This window comes from Coregonus lavaretus (assembly GCF_964263955.1).
Source record: "Coregonus lavaretus genome assembly, contig: HAP1_SCAFFOLD_1473, whole genome shotgun sequence".
NCBI lineage: Eukaryota > Metazoa > Chordata > Actinopteri > Salmoniformes > Salmonidae > Coregonus > Coregonus lavaretus.
Genome location: NW_028158180.1, coordinates 93,511 through 114,677, shown reverse-complemented (window position 1 = coordinate 114,677; position 21,167 = coordinate 93,511). Strand labels below are relative to the sequence as shown.

Here is a 21,167-nt window from a genome sequence, read left to right as displayed (position 1 = left end):
TGTTATTCACATATATTTAATGTAGGCCATATTAGGCTACAAGTGATAACACATATTTTGAGCAATACACTAAAATGCACTAATTGAGTAACACAATGTATAACTTCTAATCAAAAACCCTTTGTATAAAACAATTAGTAAATAGCTTATACATGTGTTATTATGACCCATCATTTATAATAGCTTAAATGATTATGCATGATGAGCCAACTTTGTCATTGAACTGTCTGCCATTCACATAATTGCATCCATGGGAGAAAAAAAGAATATCTCATGTAATGACAGAACACTGAAACTACTTAGTTTCTGCTCCAGTTTCAGTGTTGCAACGCTCTTTGTGTAAATACAGGATTGCATTACGGATATTGTAGTTTTATAATCAACTTAAACCAGTTCATTTGAATAGTAGCCTCATTGTTTTGAACTACTAGTCCCGGAATGCTTGTAGTTTCAAAGCAAACAGAGGCGAGAGTTGTGGCGTGAAGGTGTAATGATATGATTCGATATGATTCGATATGACTCGCTTCCTAAAAAAAGTTGGTGTTTAAATAAGGCTATGATGGAAACCTTATTACCATGGATGAAAAGTGAGATTCCCCGACATCTCTGAAAGACCGTTTGGCGAGACATGGTAAGTAAATATTGTTACAATCTATTTTTCAATATTTTTGTCTGCTGCTGCTTCTAACGTTACCGACGTTGGGAATAGTAGGCAAGTTGGCAAATCAGTTAAATATATGGTAGCCGAACGGAATCATAATATTTGTATGAACGTAGTACAGGTAGGTCTATCTTGTGTTTGAAAGTTTGACATGTAGGCTATATATATATATATATATATATATATATATATATATATCTTTTTAAAATCATACAGAACTACATAGCCACTGGTTTACCGTAGTTGAAGCGCACAAGCGGGCGTTTGTAATGCACCTGTTGACTCCGCGGAAACTGTATTTTAAAAAAAATTAATCTGGCATAGACAGTGGGACAGCATTTCTATATGTGTAAAAACAACTATTACAGTAGTCATACTGTATGTAGCCTAATTTTTATGATGGTTTTGTCGATGATGATGGTGTGTTCACACCTAGCTCTGGCTTTATACATTTTCTCAACGATAAGGTAGGCTATCCAACAGGTGCGCCTGAACTAGGCTTCTGTATTTCAAGATGACGCAACAGTCAAATTCGACAGGAGGGTTGGTACCCACCCACCCACCTACACACACACAAGAAGCGGCTTTGCGAAATAACTGATTGTTGAATCCCAGACAAGAGCAACCTGTTTGTGTGCACTCGTGTACAAACCAAATTAATAACTACTGACTCACTGCGACAGCTACATAGGCTATACATGAATGTTAAGAAGTCTCCCTTTACGCAAACAAATGACAGTCTGAATGAGTTCATGCTTTATGCTCTGTAAAATAGGTTACCTCAAACTAAACCCACAGGTAGCCCCAGGTAAAGAATCTCAGGTGTGAACCAGTGTGGAGGAAATGGACTAACAATGGCAAATGGCTGGGCGATATGGCCTAAAAATATTAATTGGAGATATCAGCCAGCCCTACTACAGCACCACAAAACAATTTTTGGTAAAAGAAAGAAACTGTAGGCCTATCTAGATATGTTGTTTCTCTGTGTTTTCATAGTTTTTTTTAGCTTCAATTGTAGGCTACTTTATCCGTATTTTTTAACTATTGTGTATGTAGCCAATATTTATAGAATAAACAGCCAGGGTAGAAAACATATAACATTGTAGGACATAGGCCTATATCGTAGCGACCTTAACTCAACACCTAGCGACCTCGTCAAGGGGTTCGGACCTCTTGGCATAACGGTGAAGGTCTTGGTTTGACAGTCGCTGGACCCGGTTACGAGCCAGGGCTACCCTCCGAATTCGCTAAAATATTATACAGGATATACTGTATATGTTATTATGCAAACTGATTGCAATTTGAGCTGTAGTCATTGTGTATGTAACTTATGAATCTTAATGTTTACAGATGTAAAGATGGCAGCTGTCAGAGCAAAGTCATTTCGTCGCCAAGGAAGTCTAATTAGGAGCAAATCTGAGGGGATGTTGATTGATCTAGACGAAAATGGAACGCTGAACATCAACAATTTAATTGGTAGCCTACTCTAACGTTTATTAAATATGTTGTCTTTGAACTAAATGTCATGAATAGGGTTGCAAAAATCTGGTAGTCTTAGGAAAGTGACTAGATTCTTGCAACCCTAGTTATGAAACAATTTCAAATATAGGATTGCATTATGGGTATTGTAACTCCTTTGAATGGTTGCCTGTTTAAAGAGCTACAACCAGTATTGAAGCCCATTCTATGTGATTTTACCATGCTCTCATATGTACAGTATGTTTTATATTAGCAAATAAGGCATTGATTTCACACATATATTTTGTATTTTCACAGGGAGTAGTTACATAATAAATCAAGTGCCAAAACATTCTGAGTGGCCTGTGTTGCAGCCAGAGGTCAAACATGGAAGTCAAACCACAAATCCATTCTGGAACAAACTATCTGGATCCAATCCATTTTTGGATGACATTGTACACACAAACAATGACAAAACGTTAAACAATGCTGATCTATCAATACAGCAAGATGAACCTTCGGCTCTGTTTGACAGTGAGAACTTTGACGCCAGTAGCACATCTTCGGACGAAACAAACTTCGTCCATTTTGCGGATACGAAGCGAAAGAGCATAAGACAGTCAGGGAGATGGAGGAGTGCCTCGGATATTCTCGGCGACCTGGAGAGAAAGGAACCCAAAAGAGACAATAGCCTCAAATCGCCAGCAAGCCTGTTTCTGAATGCAGATTTTGAGTGGTTGAAAAATGACCGGGAGGCTTACAAAATGGCCTGGTTGAGTCACAGGCAGCTAACGAGGTCATGCCTTGACCTAGGACTGATGAGTCAGAGTCCTGGATGGGCCCAGACCCAAGCCACCGACTCTCAGATAGTCTGCAAGATAGGTCACAGCGGAGGGTCACTACAGTTACCAGACTCTGATATTACAGCCCATATCCCAGAGGGCCATGTTCCTGCTGGGGAGGTTCAGGAGGTTGCGCTGAAAGCCATCCTGGAGCCCCCTCACGGGCTGAACAACAACTATATGACAACCGTGAGTCCGCTCCTGGAGGTGAGTCTCAGCAACACGAGCGGAAAGGAATCCATCTCTCTGGAAATGAAAATGGTTGCGGAGGTTAAGAAGGATCCGATAAGTCAGGTCATGACCACCTTTGTTGGACTAGTGTCCAGTAAGAGAGAGGGACCTTATCAGAAAGTCAAGGACTGTTACATTTACAAGAACATCATGCAGATGAAGCTTCAAGACTTAAAGTCTCATTTCTATGTTATTGTAGCCGCAGAGGCATCGGTTATCCAACCCCCTGCTACATCTGTTTGGGATTACCTGGATCGTCGAGTCACTGTTGCCGTTTATGGCCCAAAGTATATCCATCCGTCTTTCAAAGTGGTCGTGGTCGTCTCTTGCCACGATAATGTTCCACCGAGGCTTCCGTTCTCAGATATCCACAGAGGCAGCAGAAACCTGCCCCCTCTGGTTCTACAGCTCTGGGAGAAGCACCAGTTTAGCCCAGAGAGACTGAATGACCTACACATCGCGACTACCGTCATAGCATCAAAGTTCAAGGTCAAAGCCCAGGATAAAAGGAAAGAGGTGAGACAAGGGCTACTCAAACTGGGCAAAGTCATTCACCTGCCTCTTGAGCTGGCCAACATGGGCAATGGGGAGATGGATTCCTTTAAGCTACGCCTCCAGGTGAGGGATTCAAACAGTGTCACTGTAGCAGAGTTCCAGGTGTCTTCCCCTGCAGCGGCACCTATTCGCTCTGAAAAGCGAGGTTCCAGGCAAAACAAAATGTGTCAATCGCTACCTATCCCGGAGGAATCCGTCCCAGAGTTCCCCAAATTTGGGAGCAGACCTGTGAAGGTGCAGTGTTACGGGGTGGCACTGAAGTCAGTGCTCCGTCAACCGCGAGTGGAATACCTCCTGGAGTACTTCAAGGGAGACACAGTGGCTCTCCTCTCCAGAGAGACCGTGAGGTCGGTGGGCCAGTCCAAAGTCAAGGAGTGGTACATTGGCTTCCTCCGAGGCAGGACCGGCCTGGTCCATTGCAAGAACGTCAAGCTCATCACCCGAGACCAAGTGATCGACTTCAACGGCACTGACTTCACCACCGAGACCCTCTTGGACAACATGGCACTGCCGTTCAAGAAGCTCACCTACATGTACTCAGACATCCAGACACTGGTGACCAAACACATTCCCAGCTGGAGGGGCTTCGCTGATGCCCTTGGCTACTCAAGCTTGTCGCTGGACACAATCACACGGAGACATGCTGAAACAGAAGCCGAGAAGGTTGCATGCGTGCTGGAGAAACTGAAGGAGGACTGCCACACTGAGAACAGCAAGAAGAAGTTCCAGCACAAGCTTATAATCGTAAGTGTAGAAAAGGACGGGGCATGAAAACATTTGTTTGATAGGTCTCAGGTTTAGAGAAGAAACTTCAAACCAACTTGACCTTTGTTTTGAGTGACTTTTTCTCTTTTCTAAATGCGCTTCATTTGTTGCATTTCAAGTATGTGTTTTGTATGGTGCTTTTTACATCCTAGGGCCTGTTGAAGATGGACTCTCAGGCTCTTGTGGCTCATTTGATCCAGAACACGGTCATCCTGTCCACGGCGGTGGAGCTGGGTATCAGGTGGAGGGAGCTCGCTGAGAGGCTGGGGAAACTCTCCAGTGCTCAGATCGCTGATTACGAGGCACCACACCGGGGGAAGAGTGGAGAAGTTAGCGCCACGGTTTGTTCATTTGACTTGTATTTGTTGTATTTAGGAAAATGTGTTGTTTTTAGAAGATCACACCTTCATGATCTCATTGGATCAACAGACAAGGATTAGTAAGGCTGTACCAATACTTTTATTCATATCGTCCATTATAGATGGGCAATAGATTTATTTCCACTGCTCTTTTGAGAGCACGCAAGTAAGCATTTCATTGTACCGTTTATACCCTGCTGTATCCTGTGCATATGATGAATAAACTCTGATATGATAGATGCTCAAACTATCAATTAACTATCAACTGAACTGAACTCGTGGTTCCTCCTCTCTCCTCTATTGTAGTCCATGTGGAAACCTGCCTATGACTTCCTGTACTCATGGAGCCAGCTGTATGAGGAGGGCTACCAGGACATGATCCAGGACCTCCACCTGGCCCTGGACAAGATGAAGAGCCCAATCACCAGACAGTGGAGGCAGCTGACCGGGGCGCTCATCGCAGTCAACTGTCTGGAGATCCTCAGGGTCTCGGCCTTCCCCAAACCATAGAACCATAGAACCATAGAACCCCACTGAGGAGAAGAATGAACGCGCTGGAGCGCTCCAATGGGTAAGAACTGAGGCCACAGAGGCCCTTTGATGAAGCTTACTGTACAGTTCCCACTATATTTGAAAATGGAGGTCCTTGTTTACGATGCAGAGTCAATGTTTGTCCTTGTTCTTGTATTGTGCCGTATCTTTGCCCACTTTTTCAGAGTTTCTTCTTATAGTTCAGTTAATGTCGTAAACAATAATTATAGCAATATTGCATGTTTCATTGTGGCCAGATACTTAAACTATATTGCTAGATTTTGTTCATACAAATCTAGAACCAGTGTATGGACAGATTCTGTTACACAGGATGCAAACAAACATATTTCTCTGCCATATTAACCATTTACATGATAATTTCTCTAACAGATTATCATCTAATTTGCCTCCATTTACATATTTTCTTAAAACAGCAGAAACTATATTGACGTCTGTTACTTTTGATTTTTCTGTTCGACACTATGTGATAGAGCTTGTTATTGATCTTACATTAATAGTAAGGCAACATACAGTAGTTAGCTCTTCCAGTTGTACACAATATGTTCTCACACAGTTTTATACTGTATATATTTTATGTTACATGCAATCCCCCTGCTTTTTCATTACATTTTACATTTAGTAATTAGACAATGTTGATTTTAGACACTGTATTTACGCACATTTTGATTAAGGTTGGAATGTTTTATCTGCCAAATCCAATCCTAAGTATTTAGATTGCTGTTTTCTATCTCAGTGTCTTAAGCCCATCCATTGAAACCTATTAAAGGGCACTCAGTGTTGTCTACTTGAAAATAGCATATTATGTTAAAAACTATTTTAAATATGTAATATAATGTAAAACAACCTTGTTGTGCTTTTTCTGAAATATAATATTTCACAATGTAGATTTATAACTGAAATGGTGACCTGGTGTGTGTGAAGTATGAATAAATATTACTTATATATTACTTATCTGTGAAAATGTATCTATTTTGTAAAATGTAAATTTATTTTCAATTAATTAGCAACTAAAACTGTAAGTAGTTAATTGAGAAGAAGACCCATTATTCATGTTGTAGTTTATCACCAGGTTGTGAATCCCATTTTCTTGTAAGAGTAGCAGGGATAGTGAGCAGGAAGGGTCTGGTCTGTGTCTTGCATTGTGGGTAGTGGAATCATGTGACAAGATACTACAAGTAGTGTCATGCGGTTCACTTTGGTCTTTAACATGTCACATCCATTCAGTTAAAGATAAATGAGAATACTTGGGCTCCGTTAGTGACGTCATTGACCCTAATACTGAAGTCTGTTCATAGAGGTGGATTAATAAAATGGCCTGATTTACCATGGCAAAAACGCTTTCATTACATAGGCCTGAATCACATTTTGGCCTGTTTTCACTTTATCTTCCAGGACTATATAGGCTTAATCAGTGTCTGGGAAACCGGCCCTACGTGGAGGTAAATGTACAGTAACAGTCAACACCAACTCCTCATATTCTGCACTGAGGAAACAATAAATGATTACTATGTGTTTTCATATCCACGTAATAAGAGGGATGGATATCACTCCTCCAGCTTGCATGGGCAGTATTCTTTCTTTCTCCGCTGGACTGGTCAGCAGTGAGTGAGTGAGACACACAGAATTCATGTGTTGTCATGTGTTGCTGCCATGCTAGGTCTCTCTTTACGTAGTGTTGTGGTGTCTTAGGTCTCTCTATGTAGTGTTGTGGTGTCTTAGGTCTCTCTTTATGTAGTGTTGTGGCGTCTTAGGTCTCTCTTTATGTAGTGTTGTGTTGTTGTCGTAGGTCTCTCTTTATGTAGTGTTGTGTTGTTGTCTTAGGTCTCTCTTTATGTAGTGTTGTGTTGTTGTCTTAGGTCTCTCTTTATGTAGTGTTGTGTTGTTGTCTTAGGTCTCTCTTTATGTAGTGTTGTGTTGTTGTCTTAGGTCTCTCTTTATGTAGTGTTGTGTTGTTGTCTTAGGTCTCTCTTTATGTAGTGTTGCGGTGTCTTAGGTCTCTCTTTATGTAGTGTTGCGTTGTCTTAGGTCTCTCTTTATGTAGTGTTGTGGCATCTTAGGTCTCTCTTTATGTAGTGTTGTGGTGTCTTAGGTCGCTCTTTATGTAGTGTTGTGGCGTCTTAGGTCTCTCTTTATGTAGTGTTGTGGCGTCTTAGGTCTCTCTTTATGTAGTGTTGTGTTGTTGTCTTAGGTCTCTCTTTATGTAGTGTTGTGGTGTCTTAGGTCTCTCTTTATGTAGTGTTGTGGCGTCTTAGGTCTCTATTTATGTAGTGTTGTGTTGTTGTCTTAGGTCTCTCTTTACGTAGTGTTGCGTTGTCTTAGGTCTCTCTTTATATAGTGTTGTCTTAGGTCTCTCTTTATGTAGTGTTGTCTTAGGTCTCTCTTTATGTAGTGTTGTCTTAGGTCTCTCTTTATGTAGTGTTGTGTTGTTGTCTTAGGTCTCTCTTTATGTAGTGTTGTGTTGTTGTCTTAGGTCTCTCTTTACGTAGTGGTGTGGTGTCTCTCTTGTCGTGATGTCTGTTTTGTCCTACAGTTTTATTTTTAATTCCAGCCCCCGTCCCTGCAGAAAGCCTTTTGCCTCTTGGCAGGCCAGCATTGTAAATCAGAATTGGTTCTTAACTGACTTGCCTAGTTAAATAAAAGTTAAATAAAAAAATTCAACCAATCCCAGCCTTCAGATCAATTACATTTACATTTTAGTCATTTAGCAGACACTCTTATCCAGAGCGACTTACAGTTAGTGAGTGCATACATTTTCATACTGGCCCCCCGTGGGAATCGATACCCACAACCCTGGCGTTGCAAACGCCATGCTCTACCAACTGAGCTACATGGGACCTATTAGGGGGCCATTAAATGTGACATAACCCAAGACAAAGAGGTCCTGTTTTCCGGGTGAGGTTAAAGCACGGGTGAGCAGGCAGTAACACAAGGAGGACACCAAATCCTGTCCAGATATCTGGCTCATGTCCGACTGTTTCCTAGGAGAAGAGAGGAGGAACATAGATGGGACATTTACTGTTTATTCCTCACTATTAAAATTAAAATATTTTAATTATAGGCAGAGCTAGAACCACAGTATTTAAGTGTGTTTGAACATAGATACTAATCTACCGTCCTGAACATCCCAAGTCATGACAGTTCTCTGATGTGACAGGCTAGAGAGAGTACTGTCTGACTGGATTACCACCCCAGGTCAGGATGTCTGCCCATTTAGTCATTGACTGTCCACACTTACTGGGACAATTCCTCTGATTCACTTCCTTGTTTCACTAAAGAAACAGGTGTAGTATCTGAGGTTTTCATATTGTTGGTTAGATGAACTTTACTCTACTTTGCTGAAACATCTGGAAAGTGTTAATATAGGGGCCCCCTAAAACAGTGGAGATTCGGATATGTGGAGGCCAGGGATTGGTCTATTCAAATCACGCCATCTTATGTTACATGAAGCATAGGATATATATATCATGTTTTAACAAAAGGACAGGGAGAGCGATCATATTTGGGATTGGTTTCGTTGCTCTCCAGATTCTGCAGAGTCTGTAAATTGATGCTGAAATCTTTGATATAATAAACCTTTATAATCAAGTACAGTGTCAGCAGATTTCTTATCAACACATCATCGCAGCATCGTTGTTCGGACACCACAGAAATTGGCGACGAGGATTTTGGGACGTGTTGCGTCTGTTTCAACGTTCCATCATGGGCTCGGAGCTGACTCCCGCTCCAGAGGCCGGCAGATACGGTGAGATGACTCCCGCTCCAGAAGCCGGCAGATAAGGTGAGCTGACTCCCGCTCCAGAGGCCGGCAGATAAGGTGAGCTGACTCCCGCTCCAGAGGCCGGCAGATACGGTGAGCTGACTCCCGCTCCAGAGTCCGGCAGATAAGGTGAGCTGACTCCCGCTCCAGAGTCCGGCAGATAAGGTGAGCTGACTCCCGCTCCAGAGTCCGGCAGATAAGGTGAGCTGACTCCCGCTCCAGAGGCCGGCAGATACGGTGAGCTGACTCCCGCTCCAGAGGCCGGCAAATAAGGTGAGCTGACTCCCGCTCCAGAGGCCGGCAGATACGGTGAGCTGACTCCCGCTCCAGAGGCCGGCAGATAAGGTGAGCTGACTCCCGCTCCAGAGGCCAGCAGATACGGTGAGCTGACTCCCGCTCCAGAGGCCGGCAAATAAGGTGAGCTGACTCCCGCTCCAGAGGCCGGCAGATACGGTGAGCTGACTCCCGCTCCAGAGGCCGGCAGATAAGGTGAGCTGACTCCCGCTCCAGAGGCCGGCAGATACGGTGAGCTGACTCCCGCTCCAGAGGCCGGCAAATAAGGTGAGCTGACTCCCGCTCCAGAGGCCGGCAGATACGGTGAGCTGACTCCCGCTCCAGAGGCCGGCAGATAAGGTGAGCTGACTCCCGCTCCAGAGGCCGGCAGATACGGTGAGCTGACTCCCGCTCCAGAGGCCGGCAAATAAGGTGAGCTGCCTCCCGCTCCAGAGGCCGGCAGATACAGTGAGCTGACTCCCGCTCCAGAGGCCGGCAAATAAGGTGAGCTGACTCCCGCTCCAGAGGCCGGCAGATACGGTGAGCTGACTCCCGCTCCAGAGGCCGGCAGATAAGGTGAGCTGACTCCCGCTCCAGAGGCCGGCAGATAAGGTGAGCTGACTCCCGCTCCAGAGGCCGGCAGATAAGGTGAGCTTTCTCACAACTTTGGGCGCTGGTCAGTTCGTGTGGCTGTGTGTGCGTTGAGGGGATGCACCGTGAAGAACCTGTGTGTGCCATGCTGTGATTGCTGTGTGATGAGATTCCGTTCTAAATTTCCTAAATTTTGTTTGCGTTGGAAACGACGCAAACAGGGGGGAGTGTCTATATAATAAAGGATCAAAGGAAAAAAGGAATTGATAACACTGGGCCCAGGGAAATTTGGCTTGAATAAAATTAAAGCGAAAAAGGAATAAAATAGAGGAATAAAATAAGGGACAAGGAATTAAGGAAAAAGGTATAATGATTATGACGCCGCTGATCTACGGAAGCCCTCAAATGAGGCGATCATTAGATGGGCCGCAAATCCTGGAAAGTCACTAGGTGAATTTTCGGGTCCGTTCCAAGGAACTGGGAGATTGTAGAATACACATTCAATTGTATGTTACCTTTCGTTATATAGTTGACGAGCTATATATCCGAAGTAGCCTCTCATTGAATATCTGCAACTCAAGGTAGCACAAATTTAGGAAGGAAAATAAAGGAAAAGGAGCCGGCGGAAGCATGCTTTAGGGAAGTTTTCATGTGTGTGTGAGAGAAAGAGAGTGTGTGTGTGCGCAAAGAAAGATGTCTCTGCTGTGTTTCAGCTGTGTGGATTGTGCAGAGATTTATATGCTCGACTCATGCTATGATAAGATTTTATGTTAGATATATATACATATATATGTTTTGGTTGAGAACAGGGGTTTTAGTTTTTTGTAAGGAAATCTGTTAATTACGGTTAAAACCTTATGAGTCTCCATTTGAGAGAACGTTTTCAAATTTGTTAAAATCTATGAGCCCCCGGGAGGACGTTATGATTGTATAGAGAGGATTTGTAATGGATAAGAAAATGGGTATAGATCTGCAGATTGGAGTAGAATGGGTGAATAAAGAGGAGAGAGAAAATAGACTAAAGTAAAGTTAAGAAACTTCGAAGTAGGATTTGTGTTCTATGTTTTGTGTTGGTTTGTGCATTTTGTTCAGTGTTACTGTTGTCTGTGTGGTAAATGTGGTTTGTTGGAAAGAACGGAGAGACAGCTGGTCTGTCTGCTGTTTGACTTAGAGAAAAATTGCTTGCGGGAATGCTCATCTCACTCTGAAGTCACACTAATAAATGAACTGCGCATGTGTGGAGTTCTAGGAGTTTACAGTTACACAGAACAAATATGCCACTCCCCTGCCTGCACTGAGCTGCTGTGACACGCAGACTTATACAGTGGGGAGAACAAGTATTTGATACACTGCCGATTTTGCAGGTTTTCCTACTGACAAAGCATGTAGAGGTCTGTAATTTTGATCATAGGTACACTTCAACTGTGAGAGACGGAATCTAAAACAAAAATCCAGAAAATCACATTGTATGATTTTTAAGTAATTCATTTGCATTTTATTGCATGACATAAATATAAGTATTTGATACATCAGAAAAGCATAACTTAATATTTGGTACAGAAACCTTTGTTTGCAATTACAGACATCATAGGTTTCCTGTAGGTCTTGACCAGGTTTGCACACACTGCAGCAGGGATTTTGGCCCACTCCTCCATACAGACCTTCTCCAGATCCTTCAGGTTTCGGGGCTGTCGCTGGGCAATACGGACTTTCAGCTCCCTCCAAAGATTTTCTATTGGGTTCAGGTCTGGAGACTGGCTAGGCCACTCCAGGACCTTGAGATGCTTCTTACGGAGCCACTCCTTAGTTGCCCTGGCTGTGTGTTTCGGGTCGTTGTCATGCGGGAAGACCCAGCCACGACCCATCTTCAATGCTCTTACTGAGGGAAGGAGGTTGTTAGCCAAGATCTCGCGATACATGGCCCCATCCATCCTCCCCTCAATATGGTGCAGTCGTCCTGTCCCCTTTGCAGAGAAGCATCCCCAAAGAATGATGTTTCCACCTCCATGCGTCACGGTTGGGATGGTTTTCTTGGGGTTGTACTCATCCTTCTTCTTCCTCCAAACACCGCGAGTGGAGTTTAGACCAAAAAGCTCTATTTTTGTCTCATCAGACCACATGACCTTCTCCCATTCCTCCTCTGGATCATCCAGATGGTCATTGGCAAACTTCAGACGGGCCTGGACATGCGCTGGCTTGAGCAGGGGGACCTTGCGTGCGCTGCAGGATTTTAATCCATGACGGCGTAGTGTGTTACTAATGGTTTTCTTTGAGACTGTGGTCCCAGCTCTCTTCAGGTCATTGACCAGGTCCTGCCGTGTAGTTCTGGGCTGATCCCTCACCTTCCTCATGATCATTGATGCCCCACGAGGTGAGATCTTGCATGGAACCCCAGACCGAGGGTGATTGACCGTCATCTTGAACTTCTTCAATTTTCTAATAATTGCGCCAACAGTTGTTGCCTTCTCACCAAGCTGCTTGCCTATTGTCCTGTAGCCCATCCCAGCCTTGTGCAGGTCTACAATTTTATCCCTGATGTCCTTACACAGCTCTCTGGTCTTGGCCATTGTGGAGAGGTTGGAGTCTGTTTGATTGAGTGTGTGGACAGGTGTCTTTTATACAGGTAACGAGTTCAAACAGGTGCAGTTAATACAGGTAATGATTGGAGAACAGGAGTGCTTCTTAAAGAAAAATTAACAGGTCTCTGAGAGACGGAATTCTTACTGGTTGGTAGGTGATCAAATACTTATGTCATGCAATAAAATGCAAATTAATTACTTAAAAATCATACAATGTGATTTTCTGGACATGCTTTGTAAGTAGGAAAACCTACAAAATCGTCAGTGTATCAAATACTTGTTCTCCCCACTGTATATACATATTTGCATGTGTAATACATAATTTGTGTCATATTCTTTCTGTATTAATTTTTTGAAGAATTATGTTTTCTGTTGTTGGGTACATGTGGGGACATCAGATGTTTTTCTTTTTTCTTTGACGCTTAGGGATATTGGGTCTAGGCAGGGACAGAGAGAATCCACGGGAGGGTCCGATGGGTCGACCAGCCTGAATGTGGACATTTTTTTATTGTATTTTGTTTTCTGAGGCTTTCACGTGTATTCGATTGCATCATAGCTTAAAATGCATTGATAAAGATTTATAAATTGATCTGGAGTACTTAGGTGATCGCCTGGAGCAGAGGGGCCGTGAGAGAATTTTCCTGTCTTGATTGATTGATGGATATTTGGAAACAAAGCTGCCAGACAGGTTTTTCGCTCTTACACTCCATAAAAATTTGTTCACACTCCATAAACTTGGTTTTGTTGCTAAAGTTACACAAGAAGCCTGATGTAATAAAAATTGTTATTTGTCATAATCCTATTCTTTTTGTTTTCGAGACTTAATTAGTCTCGAAGGGGGGAAATTTGTAGTATCTGAGCTTTTCATATTGTTGGTTAGATGAACTTTACTCTACTTTGCTGAAACATCTGGAAAGTGTTAATATAGGGGCCCCCTAAAACAGTGGAGATTCGGATATGTGGACGCCAGGGATTGGTCTATTCAAATCACGCCATCTTGTGTTACATGAAGCATAGGATATATATATCATGTTTTAACAAAAGGACAGGGAGAGCGATCATATTTGGGATTGGTTTCGTTGCTCTCCAGATTCTGCAGAGTCTGTAAATTGATGCTGAAATCTTTGATATAATAAACCTTTATAATCAAGTACAGTGTCAGCGGATTCCTTATCAACACATCATCGCAGCATCGTTGTTCGGACACCACACCGGTTGCTCAATGTGTAAAAAAACCTGGATTAATCCATTTAAATAATCAGTTTCCTTATCAATCAGTTTCCTTCAATCACCAGTCACCACCATAGACTGGGAGATCTGCTTCATAGGAAACAGATGTCCCATCTGAATGTGCAGAAATGATAGCCGCGTCTACAGTGCATTTGGAAAGTATTCAGACCCCTTGACTTTTTCCAAATTTTGCTACGTTACAGCCTTATTCTAAAATAGACTAAATTATTTGTTTCACTCATCAATCTACACACAATACACCATAATGACAAAGCGTAAACCGGTTTTTAGGTGTTTCTACAACTTGATTGGAGTCCACCTGTGGTAAATTCAATTGATTGGACATGATTTGGAAAGGCACACACCTGTCTATATAAGGTACCACAGTAGTTGACAGTGCATGTCAGAGCAAAAACCAAGCCATGAGGTTGAAGGAATTGTCCGTAAAGCTCCAAGACAGGATTGTGTCGAGGCACAGATCTGGGGAAGGGTACCAAAACATGTCTGCAGCATTGAAGGTCCCCAAGAACACAGTGGCCTCCATCATTCTTGATCCTTGATTAAAACCAGCTCCAGTGCGCTCAGGACCTCAGACTGGGGCGAAGGTTCACCTTCCAACAGGACAAGACCCTAAGCACACAGCCAAGACAATGCAAGAGTGGCTTCGGGACAAGTCTCTGAATGTCCATGAGTGGCCCAGCCAGAGCCCAGACTTGAACTCGATCGAACATCTCTGGAGAGACCTGAAATAGCTGTGCAGCGACGCTCCCCATCCAACCTGACAGAGCTAGAGAGGATCTGCAGAGAAGAATGGGAGAAACCCCAAATACAGGTGTGCCATGCTTGTAGTGTCATACCCAAGAAGACTTGAGGCTGTAATAGTAGTACTGAGTAAAGGGTCTGTATACTTATGTAAATGTGATATTTTCGTTTTTTATTTATAATATATTTGCAAAGATTTATAAAAACTTGTTTTTGCTTTTTCATTATGGGATATTGTGTGTAGATTGATGAGGAAGAAGAAAAAACTATTGAATCCATTTTAGAATAAGGCTGTAACGTAACAACATGTGGAAAACGTCAAGGGGTCTGAATACTTTCCAAATGCACTTTAATCTTCTGTTTGCTATTCAGGAAATGAAAACAGAACTGACTGACCCAGGCCTGCATCTAACAGTCTAGGCCTTTAGAATAACACCATGCAGGTTATTGTTTTACAGCAATAGTTACTTTGTGGTTTTCCTTCACTAGACATGTTGAAGGCAGGCAGGTAGCGTTGCCTGTACCTGGTGAGCTGTCCTCTAAGATGGCGCTGGCTCTGACACTCCACATTACTGGGAGCAGTGTGATGATGGAGGTAATGGCTGTAAAATGCACTATCTGGGACAGCACAGATCGTCACGAGTGAGATGTCAACATGCCTGGCTGTCACTCGCTTAGTATCATATAGGAAGAGACAGAGATGTATTGTCTATTTATTTAGGTCTGATTTTGCATGATCAAATATAGTTTCAGTGGTTTCTTTAGTTAAAGTAAACAGGAAGGAAGAGAAGTACCTGATGGAGGTACGCAGCTTCCCTTTGTGAAGACGAAACAACAATGCACCTGACATGTTTCATAAACGGAGGTGGCAGGTTACCTGTTCTACATTTAAATGATGTGATGTCTCAAGCTCAAGAAATGTGTGAAACATGCCTCATGTACAGTCACTTTCTATTTTTTAACCGTGCTCAATCTGTAAACGCAACTTCCTGCACATGTTGCAGTGAGAGTAGGTTAAAGTTAATAGTCGATTACAGAGTTCATTAAAATATTGTAATGTACCGAGTCGACCCCTAAATCTGAGCCAGATCGTCAGTGCCCATTTGAATAAGACATACAGCTAATCCCCACGACCCTGTTTTGATGTTGACTGTAGATCACCATCATTATGCTTATTGACGTCACATGATCCACCACATCAGACAGTGTCTCCTCTGCCCGGCCTATTAAAGAAGACGGCCATTTCCAAACACACAAGGTGCGTCCCAAATGGCACCATATTCCCTATATAGTGCACTACTTTTGACCAGGGTCCGTAGTAGGGCTCTGGTCAAAAGTGGTGCACTATGTAGTGAATAGGGTACCGTTTAGGACTTAGGAGGGGCCCGCTGTATTAATAGTACACCTGTAGCTTTTCTTTTTTACAGGAACAAGATAACATGACTAAAGGATGCATCCTCTTCCACATACAACACTCATACAACACTCATACAACATCCACAAACCCAAACATCAACAGCATTAACATAAACTGCAGCTTGTCAAGTGTAAAAAGTAATGCGTGCTTGACAATTTCTTTCTCCTGGTTTCTTCCTTGCACCGACAGTAGAGCAAAGAACAGAACACACAGGAACAGGTTGTCTGAGACCGTCAGCACTAAAAACATGGACTGTCTGTGTGAACTGAATGCGAACACTGTCTGGAATGTTTCTGTTGCCTGCCTGCTTTTTTGTTAACAAGCCAAGGGAGAATCAGCGGAGAGACTTCACCCATAGCAGCGAAACCAGAGGAGCAAAACCCCCAAATGCCCCCAGGCAAAACCAATCTGCACAAAGAATAGACCAGCACTCTGCCTTTTCAGACTCAGTGAGGCAGTGTATTTTGTGATTAATGAGATATGACTACTTTTGTTGAGGGAACCTTTTATACTGTAGCCTTCCCATTCACTGACACTCTACGTCCCAAATGGCACCCTCTTCCCTTTATAGTGCCCTATGGGCCCTGGTCAAAAGAAGTGGAACGCACACACCGAGCATGGAGTGTTATCTCAGTCAGAGATTAGGGTTGTAGGGTTTAGCAGGTGAACATCGATGCCTGCCTCTATAGAGGGAAGTGTTCATGTAATATTGTGGCAGGTGCTAAAAATAGCACGCCTCTTACTATGTCAGACTGAGTTGTTCTCCAGGGCTTGGAGTAAAGGATCAGGTTGGCAGGGTTTGTGAATTATTATGCAACGTTTAAGGGTCGGTTTCCTGGACACAGATTATGCTTAGTCTTGGATTAAAAACCATGTTCAATGGACAACCCCATTGAAAATGATTTTTTGTCTAGTTCCAGGCTTAATCTGTGTCCGGGAAACAGGCCCTACAACATGTTGCTGGGTTTTATACTACACAGGAAGTATTCCTACTAGATATATTTCATAATGCCATAATGACATTTTTTAAATACTACAGTTGAAATATAATATAGGGGCGGCAGGTAGCTTAGTGGGTAAGAGCGTTGTGCCAGTAACCGAAAGGTCGCTGTTTCTAATCCCAGAGCCGACTAGGTGAAAAATCTGTCGATGTGCCCTTGAGCAAGGCACTTAACCCTAATTGCTCCTGTAAGTCGCTCTGGATAAGAGCGTCTGCTAAATGACTAAAAATAAATAAAAATAAAATAAAAATACAATAAGGTCAGAGGGGGTGTGGTATATGTCCAATATACCATGGCTAAGGGCTGTTCTTATGTACGACGCAACGCGGAGTGCCTGCATACAGCCCTTAGCTGTGGTATGTTGACAATATACCTCAAACCCCCAAGGTGCCTTATTGCTATTATTAACTGGTTACCAATGTAATTAGAGCAGTACAAATAAATGTTTGTCATACAGGTGGTATACCACAGCTTTCATCCAATCAGCATTCAGGGCTCGAACCACCCAGTTTATAATATGTAATAATGTGTGCAAAATAAAACCTCTGGATTCATTCAGCTATATACTGTAACATTGGACCATGCAAGCTATGCAATTGACAACAACTTTCCTGCAAATATCAAACATATCAAATATTATGCATTGTGCATTAGCCTATGCATTAAGCATTGATTGGGGGTTTAATTAAATATTATTATTTTTATCCCCTTAGGGGCAATTAATGGGATTAGTTAGTTATATAATCTTACTAGCTATTTACCCTAAACCACCCTCATGTATATAAACTGCACACATGAGCACTATAAGAGGTCAAGGAAGTCACGTGAGTCGCGACCCCTGCAGCTGTGCGCAAGGAAAGTTTTGAGAGGGTGGCAACTGGCCAGTTGTGTTTGATCTACTTTTACAGTAGATCAAACACGCATACTAGCTGTCTGCAGAGCTGTCCAAAACGCCTCCTAATAGTCCAAGTAGTCCATGACAAGATATGATTTAGGAATACCTTTTAAAGTCTTACAGTGGAGTCTGGATCACTTGGTGGATACTGGATAGAAAACATTCCCTCTGAGCAAAAGTCCACCTGCGTAATTTGGATTAATGGATTAATGTCTTTAGCGCAAAAAACAATACTCGCTGCTTTTTGGGTGGTTCGAGGGGGTGACCACCACCACCATCTCTTGACTGACACGTTGTGGAGGAATGAGTGATGCCGGAGAGAGGATGTACCATCTGGAGTCTGGTGGTACTGTCGGTGTTGGAGATGGGGCTCGGTGCATCCAGCATCGCCCTCGGGGTGGTCGGCATCATCCGAGTCCGGTCGGTTCACAAGCTGCAGCTGGGGGATGCCTCCCCTATATGGAGCGGAGTGTGTGTAAGTCAAATCATTCACTTTTGCAGTATTATTAGCTCTATGGTTAATAGGAATGGGAGGGTATAACTTTTTATTTCCCCCCAGTTTCTCATCTGTGGACTATGTGGGATGGTGTGTGCAAAGAAGAGGTCAGGCTTGATTGTAAGTTGATTTTAATACAATATATTTAACATGGGTACACTCTTAGAAAAAAAGGTGCTATCTACAACCTAAATGGGTTCTTTGGCTGTCCCCATAGGATAACCATTTGAATAACCTTTTTTGGTTTCAGGGAGAACCTTTTAGGTTCCAGGTATAATCCTTTCCACAGAGGGTTCTACCTGGAACCCTAAAGGGTTCTACCTGGAACCCAAAATGTTTATCCTATGGGGACAGCCAAAGAACCATTTTGGAACCCTTTTTTTGAACATTCAGTGCATTGTTGGGGTTAGAGCTTGCCAGGGTTAGAGCTTGCAAGAAAGGCATTTCACTGTACTTGTGCATGTGACATTAAAACTCTAAACTTGAAACACCCAGGGCCGGCTCCAGGCATAAGCGACATAAGCGGTTGCTTAGGGCCCGAGGCTGCTGTTATGTCAGTCACTGACAGTCACTCAGTTGGCCATGTCAGCTAACCATTTTTAGATTGCTAAATTAGTCTAGCCAGCCATCTAAACTTGTAGTAATCATGGCCGAGTACCGACCAGGCATGCAGGGCACGTGCTCAGAGGCCCTGACGTCCAGAGGGCCCCTCATTGATTTTGTTAGTCACTCTCATTCAGATATCATTAACATGGCATAAGTCATGGCAAAATGTGTAGAATTGTAGGAAATTAGCTTTAAAACTGCAAAAATGTCTCTCCACCCCATGGCAAAATGTGTAGAATTGTAGGAAATTAGCTTTAAAACTGCAAAAATGTCTCTCCACCCCATGGCAAAATGTGTAGAATTGTAGGAAATTAGCTTTAAAACTGCAAAAATGTCTCTCCACCCCATGGCAAAATGTGTAGAATTGCAGGAAATTTTCTTTAAAACTACAACAATTTCTCTTCACCCCATGGCAAAATTTGTAGTAGTAGTAGTAGTAATTTAGCAGACGCTCTTATCCAGAGCCACATACAATTAGCACATTCATCTTAAGATAGCTGTCGAAGCTGGCCGCGACCGGGAGACCCATGGGGCGGCGCACAATTGGCCCAGCGTCGTCCAGGGTAGGGGAGGGAATGGCCGGCAGGGATGTAGCGCAGTTGGTAGAGCATGGCGTTTGCAACGCCAGGGTTGTGGGTTTGATTCCCATGAAGAAAAAAATAAAATAATAATGTATGCACTAACTGTAAGTCGCTCTGGATAAGAGCGTCTGCTAAATGACTAAAATGTAAATGTAAATGTAGGTGGGACAACCACATATCTCAGTCATAGTAAGGACATTTATTTTTCTGTGATTCTATCTCTCTCTCCCTCCCTCTCTCTCTCTCCAGATGATCCTGTTTTCAGCCTGCTGTATCTGTGGGCTGATCAGTGGGATCCTAAACTTCCAGTTTGTGCGTGTGGTGGCAAAGCGTCCCGATGCCCTGCCGTCCCTCTACCTGGCCATCATGGTGCTGGCCTGCCTGGGCATCGGAGTGTCCATCCTGTTTACCTGGCTCACCTGTCGTCTGGCCAGCAGCGAACAGCAGAGGATGTACCTGGAGAGAGAGCTGTCCCTGTACCACTCCCATGAGATGAGTGAAAAGGTGAGCTCAGATAAAAATTAAAAAATGGAAAACTCAATAATGTTATATAATTGGAAATAAAATAGTGACATTTCAGTCAGACAGAGTGAATGGCCTGTCATTTCTGTCACTATGTGTTTCTAAAGCAGTGGTTTCCCAACTCCGGTCCTCCAGTACCCCCAACGATACACATTATTATTGTATCCCGGACAAGCACACCTGATTCAACTTGTCAACTAATCATCAAGCCCTCAATAAGTTGAATCAGGTATGTTTGTCCAGGGCTACAACAAAAATGTGTACTGTTGGAGCTACTCGAGGATCGGAGTTGAGAACCCCTGTTCTAAAGAGAGATATGAATGCACCACAGGAGGTTGGTGCAACCTTACTTGGGGAGGACGGGCTCATGGTAATGACTGGAGCAGAATTAGTGGAATGGTATCAAGTACATGGTTTCCAGGTGTTTGATGCCATTCCATTTGCTCCGTTCCAGCCATTATTATGAGCCGTCCTCCCCTCAGCAGCCTCCACTGGAATGCACCTATTTTTAGTCGCTCTTCATAAGTGTCTGCTAACTAAAATGACAAAAAAGTCATAATTGTGAACCTCATATAACCCCACTGTACTGTTCTTTATTCCAGGAGTTTGCTGAGAGATCTGAAAGAGCAGCCAGCATCCCCCAGATCTCCTTCAATGGAAAGTCCTCACCTCCATTATCATTAGGCTAAAGCCCAGCTGTGTTACTGTATTCAAAGCAACTTGGAGACAATGTTGGTTCCATACAACCCCAACGGTTGCAGGGGACGTGATCTCTTGCACTTAACTGATACACAAAGGAATCAACTTAATCAACGGAAGTTACGGCAACGCTATGAGAAGGCGCTGTGAGATTTGACAATCGGCTCACCAATGACGATGGAGGCTGAATGATGCACCTGGATAGTCCCCAGACAGGGCTTTGGAGAACATGGAAACAGCAGGTAAAGGGGACAAAGCTATGGCACCTCCAAAGGCTCAAAAAGAACAACTAAAACAATTGAGATTGTCAGTGTTAAGACATTGAGAGACATTAC

At 43.2% G+C, this 21,167-nt stretch overlaps 2 protein-coding genes across 3 annotated transcripts; both read left to right on the top strand.

Annotated features, from left to right (window-relative positions):
* Positions 1-502: 502 nt before the first annotated feature.
* LOC311124355 (metastasis-associated in colon cancer protein 1-like) lies at positions 503-6,370 on the top strand (the record flags this gene model as incomplete). 2 transcript variants are annotated; one of them, XM_084198517.1, is made up of 5 exons in its annotated part: positions 503-631; positions 2,012-2,137; positions 2,438-4,491; positions 4,665-4,853; positions 5,178-6,370. In XM_084198517.1, 4 exons carry the CDS (start codon positions 2,020-2,022, stop codon positions 5,379-5,381), a joined length of 2,565 nt encoding a protein of 854 aa, XP_084054643.1. In that variant the 3' UTR covers positions 5,382-6,370. The 2 variants fall into 2 exon arrangements, with proteins under 2 accessions (XP_084054643.1, XP_084054642.1); XM_084198516.1 differs by lacking the exon at positions 503-631 and having other exon boundaries at positions 2,002-2,137.
* Positions 6,371-18,238: 11,868 nt separating this feature from the next.
* On the top strand, positions 18,239-20,891 carry LOC311124353 (transmembrane protein 196-like; the record flags this gene model as incomplete). The annotated part of the gene is made up of 4 exons (XM_084198514.1): positions 18,239-18,403; positions 18,488-18,544; positions 19,861-20,115; positions 20,736-20,891. The coding sequence occupies 4 exons, from the start codon at positions 18,239-18,241 to the stop codon at positions 20,820-20,822; spliced, it is 564 nt and encodes a 187-aa protein (XP_084054640.1). The 3' UTR covers positions 20,823-20,891.
* Between the last annotated feature and the right edge of the window lie 276 nt (positions 20,892-21,167).